The sequence below is a fragment of the Oncorhynchus kisutch genome, linkage group LG30 (genome assembly GCF_002021735.2).
Source record: "Oncorhynchus kisutch isolate 150728-3 linkage group LG30, Okis_V2, whole genome shotgun sequence".
NCBI lineage: Eukaryota > Metazoa > Chordata > Actinopteri > Salmoniformes > Salmonidae > Oncorhynchus > Oncorhynchus kisutch.
Genome location: NC_034203.2, coordinates 26,550,256 through 26,561,562, shown reverse-complemented (window position 1 = coordinate 26,561,562; position 11,307 = coordinate 26,550,256). Strand labels below are relative to the sequence as shown.

The 11,307-nt window shown below is 43.3% G+C and overlaps 1 protein-coding gene across 2 annotated transcripts in view; it reads left to right on the top strand.

The window, feature by feature from the left end:
• The first annotated feature begins 720 nt into the window (after positions 1 to 720).
• Positions 721 to 11,307, top strand: part of LOC109883234 (receptor-interacting serine/threonine-protein kinase 1) — a 32,848-nt gene continuing 22,261 nt past the window's right edge. For both annotated transcript variants that reach the window (XM_031810436.1, XM_031810435.1), the window contains exons 1-6: positions 721 to 967; positions 1,290 to 1,499; positions 1,862 to 2,018; positions 2,199 to 2,336; positions 2,730 to 2,973; positions 4,331 to 4,480. In XM_031810436.1, coding sequence (XP_031666296.1) covers positions 1,342 to 1,499; positions 1,862 to 2,018; positions 2,199 to 2,336; positions 2,730 to 2,973; positions 4,331 to 4,480 — 847 coding nt within the window. In that variant the 5' untranslated portion in view covers positions 721 to 967; positions 1,290 to 1,341. The remainder of the gene's footprint in view (positions 968 to 1,289; positions 1,500 to 1,861; positions 2,019 to 2,198; positions 2,337 to 2,729; positions 2,974 to 4,330; positions 4,481 to 11,307) is intronic.

Genomic DNA, 11,307 nt, shown 5'->3' with positions numbered 1-11,307 from the left:
CAACCACCCGAGCCACTGCCTGTTCACCCCGCTATCATCCAGAAGGTGAGGTCAGTACAGGTGCATCAAAGCAGGGACCGAGAGACTGAAAAACAGCTTCTATCTCAAGGCCATCACACTGTTAAACAGCCACCACTAACATTGAGTGGCTGCTGCCAACATACTGACTCAACTCCAGCCACTTTAATAATGGGAATTGATGGAAATTGATGTAAAATATATCACTAGCCAATTTGAGCAATGCTACTTAATATAATGTTTACATACCCTACATTACTCATCTCATATGTATATACTGTACTCTATATCATCTACTGCCTCTTTATGTAATACATGTATCACTAGCCACTTTAAACTATGCCACTTTGTTTACATACCCTACATTACTCATTTCATATGTATATACTGTACTCGATACCATCTACTGCATCTTGCCTATGCCGTTCTGTACCATCACTCATTCATATATCTTTATGTACATATTCTTTATCCCCTTACACTTGTGTCTATAAGGTAGTAGTTTTGGAATTGTTAGGTTAGATTACTCGTTGGTTATTACTGCATTGTCGGAACTAGAAGCACAAGCATTTCGCTACACTCGCATTAACATCTGCTAACCATGTGTATGTGACAAATAAATGTGATTTTTGATTTGATTCTTGGCACTCAGCATTAAGGATATAGATTGGGGGTTAAGGCCCTGCGATAGACTAGCACCCTGTCCATTCACCAAGCTGCCTCACGCTACAGAAACAGGATTTGTAGGCTCCTGCCCTATGATCCGTTCCGGCTCGCACACGGCTACTTACTTGCTGTAGTCAGTGACTATTTGCATATAAATCATATGCTCCTTTCTCGATTAGCTACACTGGTCTGCAACTAACTTCCACAACATATTTTTTGTTGTTTCACTATTGCGGAAGCAAGGCAAATCCCAGAACTATACGCCTACCCGTGGAATGAAAAGGTAGGTTATTTATCTATAATTAACGATTTAACCTACATATTTTATCCTATTGAATACAAAGACCTATTTACCTTGAATATTAAACTGGATACATTATTGATGTTATCCACCCTATGTGTTGACAACTCTTTAACAGAGCAAGTTACAGTATTGGATTTCCGACTACGTCTTTCACTTCCATATTCAGTTTTGTATTTCGAGTCAATGTAACGCCGCTGAAGCTCCTTAGCCTACTCCTCCATTCGTTCGGAAATATATTATTGTTACTATTTACATGATGGGAGATTGTGATTGACCAGTAATAGAGCAATGTATCCATTAGTCTCGTATCAACGCTAGAAGGAAATACCCGACCGAGGACCGGGTAGCAAGCCATGGCTACTGCGCAGGACTCCATCTACATGAAATCCGCTGACCTTATCAAAAAGGAGCCTCTGGACTACGGTGGATTCGGTACAGTGTATCTGTGCTATCACAAAACCCTCGGCCAGGTGGTTCTGAAGACCATCTACACCGGGCCACCGCGTAATGAGTGAGTATAATGGGCTATGGTAGAGAGGATGCCCCCTGTGTCTGTAAGTGTTATGACTGTCACGCTCTACTGAGTTTCATATTGTAGTCTACACCAGGGATTCCTAAACTTTTTCACTCAGGGACTCCCTTCCAGCATTGGGAGTACCAGCGGGTAGTTCTAGGCTACACTTATCCTTTCCTGTGACAGAAAGGACGATAAAACCAGAGAAATTGGGTGACTATAGACATGTTCCTGTGATGTCTATAGTGATAAAGTAGGCTACAGTAGGCGGCCCAGTTAATACATAGGGATACATCTCCAAGTGAACATATTTCCCTAGCTCGTAGTCTTGACCAAGCCTTCCTCCCGCTCTCCCTCAGGGGCAGTAAGCAGTCCCTGCTAGAGGAGGGCAGCCTGATGAGCAGACTGAACCATGAACGGGTGGTCAAGCTGCTGGGGGTGATCCTGGAGGATGGGGACTACTCTCTGGTCATGGAGCTCCTCCCTAAAGGCAACCTGCTGGCCATGCTGAACCGGGTGAGAGGAGATCACAAAAACAGTTAACTTAGTCTACAATGTTACTATATGAATGAGGTTAGGTCCTGGACTCACTGCAGGTTTTCAAACAGAACTCCATATCAGATTTTCTCTATGTAATATCAACAAGCTATTTTCTCTCTGGGCAAACAACTTGTATATATGCCTGTCTTTTCTCAGGTACCAGTGCTGATATCCATCAAGGGCAGGATCATACTGGAGATTCTGGAGGGGATGGTGTACCTGATGAAGAACCGTGTCATACACAAAGATCTCAAACCAGAAAACATACTGGTGGACAAGGATTTTCACATCAAGGTACAGCACACACTGTATAATATGCTTTATTACTGTTTATATCATTGACTTTACGGTGTGTGTGTGAAGTCCCACAAGAATAGTAAACAAAGACAAATTTGACCAACTGGTCAAATGCTATTTCTAGGTGGTTACGGTTAGAATTAGGTTTAGTGTTAGGTGAGCTAGGGTTAGGAGCTAGGGTTAGGGGTTAGGGAAAATATGATTTTGGGACTGAATTGTGAGTCCCCCACAAGGTTAGTTATGCAAGACTGTGTGTGTGTGTGTATCCATGTGCATCTGTGTATTGATGTCTCTGTGTTCGATGTATTTGAATGAAAATGGATGTGTGTGTAATCTGTGTATGCAATGCATGTACATGTATGAATATGCATGTCTGTATCTGTGCTCCAGATTGCAGACCTGGGCCTGGCCACCTGTCAGACGTGGAGCAGGCTGACTAAGGAGGAGTCTCGCAGGCAGAGCCGGCTGGCGCGTCCTGGGGCTGGGGGAGTGGGGGGCAGGGCAGCCGGTACTCTGTGCTACATGGCTCCTGAGCACCTGGACAGCATCCACACACGCTCCTCTGAGAAGTCTGACGTCTATAGCTTCGCTATTGTCGTATGGGTCATCCTCACTGGCAGTGAGCCATATGAAAGTGAGTGTTGCTCACTCACTCTACAGAGGACTGTTGCATTCAAATGAATCTGATGCGATTTCAGCCATATATATACTGAACAAAAATGTAAATGCAACACGCAACAATTTCGAAGATTTTACTGAATTACAGTTTGTGTAAGGAAATCAATCAATTTAAATTTATTTACTGGGCCGTAATCTATAGATTTCACATGACTGGGAATACAGATATGCATCTATTTATCAGAGATACCTTCAAAAAACCGGAAGGGCAAGTATAAGAACACCAGTCAGTATCTGGTGTGACTACCATTTGCCTCATGCAGCACAACACATCTCCTTTGCATAGAGTTGAAGAGAGTTGTCCCACTCCTCTTCAATGGCTGTGCGAAGTTGCTGAAGACTGGCGGGAACTGGAACACGCTGTCGTACACGTGATCCAGACCATCGCAAACATGCTCAATGGTTGACATGTCTGGTGGTGAGTATGCAGGCCATGGAAGAACTGTGACATTTTCAGCTTCCAGGAATTGTGTAGAGATCCTTGCGACATGGGGATGTGAATTATCATGCTGAAACATGAGGTGATGGCAACGGATGAATGGCACGGCAATGGGCCTCAGGATCTTTTCACAGTATCTCTGTGCATTCAAATTGCCATCGATAAAATGCAATTATGTTCATTTTCCGTAGCTTATGCCTGCCCATGCCATAACCCCATTGCCACCATGGGGCACTCTGTTCACAATGTTGACATTAGAAAACCACTCACCCACACATCGCCATACATGTGGTCTGCAGTTGTGAGGCCGGTTGGACTTACCGTCAAATGTTCTAAAACGACATTGGACATTGCACCTGCTTATTGTGGAGAAATTAACATGTATTTTTCTGGCAACAGCTCTGGTGGGCATTCATGCAGTCAGCATTGCAATTGCACACTTCCTCAACACTTGAGACATCTCTGGCATTATGTTGTGTGACAAAACTGCACATTTTAGTGTGGCCGTTTATTCTCCCCAGCACAAGGTGCACCTGTGTAATGATCATGCTGTCTAATCAGCTTCTTGATATGCCACACCTGTCAGGTGGATGGATTATCTTGTCAAAGGAGAAATGCTCACTAACGGATAAAAATGCAATTTGTGCACATTTGAGAGAAATAAGCTTTTTGTGCATATGGAACATTTCTGGGATCTTTTATTTCAGCTCATGAAACCAACACTTGACATGTTGAGTACATTTTTTTGTTCAGTGTAGTTTGTGAACTCAGATATATTTTATAGTAAGAGGTCCTTTGTTCTTTTTTTATGAATGGATAAGATTTGAGATCAAATTTGAATGCACTGAATTAATATTGGATAAGTGGATTTCAGATGCTCGGAGTGAGGACCATATCTGCCAGTGTGTCCGTAAAGGTGATCGTCCTGATGAAGACCTCATCTCTGCTGATACTCCTGTAGAGATCACAGAGCTAATGAAGAGATGCTGGCATAAGGATCCACAACTACGACCAACATTCCAAGGTGCGTGTGCATGTGTGTAGTGAGATTGAGGTACGGGAATTCCTAAACACAGTACAATGCATTACAGTATACACAATGCCAATCAATACAATGTTATTTGTATAGCACTTTGTCCCAGCACAAATCATGAAACCCAAACCTAACCCCTTTGAATAGCAAGTTCAGGTCAACAGAAGCTTGGTATCTGAAAGGTCTGGCAATAGGTAATGATGCTTCGTGGGAGGCAGTTGTTGTGTTCAGAGGGTCACTGTTTCGAGCCGAGGTTGGGGCAAGGAGAGGGACGGAAGCAATACTGTTACACGTGTACAGACATGGCATTAAAATGGGTGTATGTTTCTCTCACATACACACACACACACACAAACACACACGTGTATATATACATACATACATACATACATACATACATACATACATACATACATACATACATACATACATACAGTGGGGCAAAAAAGTATTTAGTCAGCCACCAATTGTGCAAGTTCTCCCACTTAAAAAGATGAGAGGCCTGTAATTTTCATCATAGGTACACTTCAACTATGACAGACAAAAATCCAGAACATCACATTGTAGGATTTTTTATGAATTTATTTGCAAATTATGGTGGAAAATAAGTATTTGGTCAATAACAAAAGTTTATCTCAATACTTTGTTATATACCCTTTGTTGGCAATGACAGAGGTCAAATGTTTTCTGTAAGTCTTCACAAGGTTTTCACACACTGTTGCTGGTATTTTGGCCCATTCCTCCATGCAGATCTCCTCTAGAGCACCGATGTTTTGGGGCTGTTGCTGGGCAACAGGGAATTTCAACTCCCTCCAAAGATTTTCTATGGGGTTGAGATCTGGAGACTGGCTAGGCCACTCCAGGACCTTGAAATGCTTCTTACGAAGCCACACCTTCGTTGCCCGGGCAGTGTGTTTTGGATCATTGTCATGCAGAAAGACCCAGCCACCTTTCATCTTCAATGCCCTTCGGGATGGAAGGAGGTTTTCACTCAAACTCTCACGATACATGGCCCCATTCATTCTTTCCTTTACACGGATCAGTCGTCCTGGTCCCTTTGCAGAAAAACAGCCCCAAAGCATGATGTTCCCACCCCCATGCTTCACAGTAGGTATGGTGTTCTTTGGATGCAACTCAGCATTCTTTGTCCTCCAAACACGACGAGTTGAGCTTTTACCAAAAAGTTATATTTTGGTTTCATCTGACCATATGACATTCTCCTAATCTTCTTCTGGATCATCCAAATGCTCTCTAGCAAACTTCAGGCAGGCCTGGACATGTACTGGCTTAAGCAGGGGGACACGTCTGGCATTGCAGGATTTGAGTCCCTGGCGGCGTAGTGTGTTACTGATGGTAGGCTTTGTTACTTTGGTCCCAGCTCTCTGCAGGTCATTCACTAGGTCCCCCCGTGTGGTTCTGGGATTTTTGCTCACCGTTCTTGTGATCGTTTTGACCCCACGGGGTGAGATTTTGCGTGGAGCCCCAGATCGAGGGAGATTATCAGTGGTCTTGTATGTCTTCCATTTCCTAATAATTGCTCCCACAGTTGATTTATTCAAACCAAGCTGCTTACCTATTGCAGATTCAGTCTTCCCAGCCTGGTGCAGGTCTACACTTTTGTTTCTGGTGTCCTTTGACAGCTCTTTGGTCTTGGCCAGAGTGGAGTTTGGAATGTGACTGTTTGAGGTTGTGGACAGGTGTATTTTATACTGATAACAAGTTCAAACAGCTGCCATTTATACAGGTAACGAGTGGAGGACAGAGGAGCCTCTTAAAGAAGAAGTTACAGGTCTGTGAGAGCCAGAAATCTTGCTTGTCTGTAGGTGACCAAATACTTATTTTCCACCATAATTTGCAAATAAATTCATAAAAAAATACTACAATGTGATTTTCTGGATTTCTTTTCTCATTTTGTCTGTCATAGTTGAAGTCTACCTAAAATTACAGGCCTCTCATCTTTTTAAGTGGGAGAACTTGCACAATTGGTGGCTGACTAAATACTTTTTTGCCCCACTATATATATATATATACATGCATACATACATGCATACATACATACATACATACATACATACATACATACATACATACATACATACATACATACATACATACATACATACATACATACATACATACATACATACATACATACCGTTGAAGTTGGGAAGTTTACATACAGTTAGGTTTGAGTCATCAACAACCAATTTTTCCAACAATTGTTTACAGACAGATTATTTAACTTATAATTCACTGTATCACAATTCCAGTGGGTCAGAAGTTTACATACACTAAGTTGACTGTGCCAATAAACAGCATGGACAATTCCAGAAAATGATGTCATGGCTTTAGAAGCTTATGATAAGCTAATTGACATTATTTGAGTCAATTGGAGGTGTACCTGTGGATGGATTTCAAGGCCTACCTTCAAACTCAGTGCGTCGTTGCTTGACATTATGGGAAAATCTAAATTGTAGACCTCCACAAGTCTTGTTCATCCTTGGCAGCAATTTCCAAATGCCTGAAGGTGCCATGTTCATCTGTACAAACAATAGTATGGAAGTATAAACACCATGGGACCACGTAGCCGTCATACCACTCAGGAAGGAGACGCGTTCTGCAAATCAATCCCAGAACAACAGCAAAGGACCTTGTGAAGGTGCTGGAGGAAACAGTTACAAAAGTATCTATATCCACAGTAAAACAAGTCCTATATCGACATAACCTGAAAGGCCGCTCAGCAAGGAAAAAGCCACTGCTCCAAAACCTCCGTAAAAAAGCCAGACTACGGTTTGCAACTGCACATGGGGACAAAGATGATATTTCAGAAAAAAAGTATGCTCTTGTCTGATGAAACAAGAATATAACTGTTTGATATCAGCCAGGAAGTTAAAGCTTGGTCGCAAATGGGTCTTCCAAATGGACAATGACCCCAAGCATACCTCCAAAGTTGTGGCAAAATGGCTTAAGTACAACAAAGTTAAGGTATTGGAGTGGCCATCAAAGCCCTGACCTCAATCCTATAGAAAATGTGTGGGCAGAACTGAAAAAGCGTGTGCGAGCAAGGCGGCCTACAAACCTGACTCAGTTACACCAGCTCTGTCAAGAGGAATGGGACAAAATTCACCCAATTTATTGCGGGGAGCGTGTGGAAGGCTGCCCAAAATGTTTGACCCTTTTCACCGGTGTCGTTGGAAGTAGACCAAAGTGCAGCGTGGTGAGCATACACTTCTCCTTTTATTTAAAATGTCGCCAACAAAACGAGAAACAAAAAAACAACCGTGAAGCTCACAGGGCTATAGTGCCACTAATAAAGTTAACTACCCACACTGAAAGGAGAGAAAAAGGGCTACCTAATATGATTCCCAATCAGAAACAATGATAGACAGCTGCCCCTGTTTGAGAACCATACCCGGCCATCACATAGAAACACAAATCATAGAAATAAAGGACATATTATGCCCACACAAACCACAACCTGACCAAACAAAAAAGAGACATAAAAAATGCTCTCTAAGGTGAGGGCGTGACAGTACCCCCCCCCCCCCCCCCCCCCCCCCAAAGTGCGGACTCCGGCCGCAAAACCTGAACCTGTAGGAGAGGGTCTGGGTGGGCATCTATCCGCGGTGGCGGCTCTGGTGCGGGACGTAGACCCCGCATCACCTCTGGCTCACCCCGCTTTGGTGGCGCCTCATGTGTGAGGACCCTCGCCGCCGACCCCGGACTGGGGACCCTCGCTGTGGGCGCCCTCGCTGCGGGCTCCGGTCTGGGCGCCGACGCCGGGGGCTCCGGACGGGAAGCCGACGCCGGTGGCACCGGACTGGAGGCCGACGCCGGGGGCTCCGGACTGGAGCTATGAATCATCACTGGAGGCTTTTTGCCATGAATCATCACTGGAGGCTTCGTGCCATGGATCATCACTGGAGGCTTCGTGCCATGGCTGATCATTGGAGGCTTCGTGCCATGGATCATCACTGGAGGCTTCGTGCCATGGATCATCACTGGAGGGTTGGTTAATCCGTTTAGGGACTCAGATACTCCCAGGATTATCAGAAGCGGGTCTGGATCTATTGAAGTCTCCAATACTTCAGAGAGGATCCCAAAAATTCCACACCAATAACCATGCAAGCTAGAGCATAGGGCAAAGCAGTGGAGTAGTGTACCCTGCGCAGCCTGACATTAATCACATGTAGGGGATGTATCAGGAAATATCCTATGCAGTTTAGTTTTGGAATAGTGTAATCTGTGTAATACTTTGAAATGTATGAGACGATGTCTGGAATTAATGGAGTATGTGTGGATATACTCCAAGATCTCTTCCCAGTCTGCCACAGAAATGTCAGTCCCTAGTTCTTCCTCCCATTTTGCCTTGATGGCATCTGTAGAAGGTGTGCTAACAGATTGAAAAGCATCATATAGACGCGATATCAGTTTATCTGAGGTGGGGCATATTTTTATGCATCCGTCAAACATGGAAGGTTTAGCATTCCCAAATGTTGGGAGGTGTTTTCTAACGTAGTCTCTAATTTGTAGGTATCTGAAAAAATGACTTCTGGGAAGATTATAAGTTTCCCTCAGCAACTCAAAGGAAACAAAGGTCCCTTCTATGTATAAATCCCCTATGGTACTTATCCCCAACTCTCCCCATCGCTCAAAGGTGTTATCAAGGTTAGAAGGGGCAAAGGAGGGATTCCTGGCGACAGGGAGCATGAATGACATTGGTCTAAGCTCAAAGTGGACTTTAATTTGCTTCCAGATTCGGACTGTGCTATGTATAATAGGATTGTTACAATAAAGTGACATCTCCAGATTGACAGGTGACAAAATCACAGCGCCAATAGAGAAGGGGTGACACTCCTCACGCTCCATAGTAAAGCCAGCTGGATGACGGAAGTGCGTCATCCAGCAGAAACGTAACAATGCCAATAGAGAAGGGGTGACACTCCTCACGCTCCATAGTAAGCCAGCTGGATGCCGTAAGTACGTCATCCAACAGAAACGTAACAACGCCAGGAGGTTAGCAGCCCAACAGAGAAGGGGTCCGTCCTCATGCTCCATAGTAGCCAGCTGGATGCCGGAAGTACGTCATCCAACAGAAACGTAACAACGCGGAGGTTAGCGGCCCAGTAATAAAATATCAAATTTGGGAGAGACAATCCTCCTTCCATCTTGGATTTACAGAGGTGTTTTTTACCTATCCTGTGTGTTTTATAATTCCAGATGAAAGGATTTATAATTGAGTCCAGTTGTTTATGAAAGGATTTAGGTATGAATACTGGGATGTTCTGATATAGGTAGAGCAGTTTTGGGAGGAAGACCATTTTAATGGCATTAATTCTTCCGAGCAGAGAAATTGGGAGAGTTCTCCAAAATAGTATGTTTGCTTTGAGTTTTTGTATCAGAGAGGGGAAATTCTCTTTAAATAGTAAGGAGTATTGTTTGGTAACTACAATTCCTAGGTAGGTAAATTTTTCTGAAGATAACTTAAATGGGAGATGTTCTAGCCAGGAGGTGTTTTGCGACCGTATGGGCATTAATTCACTCTTGTTCCAATTTATTCTGTATCCCGAGAAGGTACCAAACAAATTGATCACATCAAGAATAGCTGGGATACTAGCCTGGGGTTCTGTTACATAGAGGAGGATGTCATCTGCGCATAGGGAAATCTTATTTAGAGTATCTTTAGTATTATAGCCGTGTATTGCTGCATGAGATCTAATCGTCTGAGCGAGCGGTTCGATAATTAGGGCAAAGAGCATAGGCGACAGCGCACAACCCTGCCTTGTCCCCCTGTTAAGGTTAAATCGGGGCGACAATGATTGGTTAGTGAATATTCTGGCACAGGGGTTCCTATATAAAAGCTTGATCCAATTTATGAACTCATCTCCAATATTACATTTCTGTAGGACCTTGAATACTCAACTTGGTCAAAGGCCTTTTCGGCGTCAAGAGATATGACGGCAAGGTCCACGTTGGGTAACCTCTGAGAATACATAATATTGAAGAGGCGCCTGAGATTGAAGAATGAGTTTCTGTTAGGGATAAAGCCGGTCTGATCCGAATGGACCAATTTGCCAATTAAAGTGCTAAGCCTGTTAGCCAGAGTTTTTGCTCAAATCTTTTGGTCTGTATTAAGGAGAGATATTGGTCTGTATGACCCTACCTCTTCTGGATCTTTACCCTTCTTATGTATAACTGTAATGAACGCTTCATCAAAAGTAGAAGGGAGAGCTCCATCCTCATTGGCCTCAACCAACATTTTGTGCAGGTAGGGAGAGAGCATGATGCTGAATGTTTTATAGAATTCACCAGGGTATCCATCTGGGCCCGGGGTCTTGCCACTCTTTAGAGATTTAATTGTTTCTCGAATTTCATCAAGAGATATTTCCTTATTCAGGAAGTTAGAATCTTCCTGGTTCAGGGCAGGAAGATTACAGTCTTCCAAAAATGTTTGCATAATTAAGGGGTTAGGATCCACTTTAGATGTGTATAGAGTCTCATAAAACTGCCGGAATCTGTCATTGATGTCTTTGGGGTAAGAGTAATTCCCCAGATGCAGATTTAACTGTGTGAATCATTCGGTCACTCACATTTTTTCGAAGTTGTCTGGCGAGTAATTTGTGTGGTTTGTCACCAAACTCAAAATATTTTTGCTTGGCATAGAGAAAAGATTTAGCAATTTTAGCTGAGAGAATCTGATTATATTAACATTTTAAAGAGGTAATTTTTTTATGTTTCTCCATAGATGGGTGGCTAGCATTCTCCCTATCCAGTAAGTGGATTTGTCCCTCCAGTTCTTCCAGTTTTCCTCTGTTTTG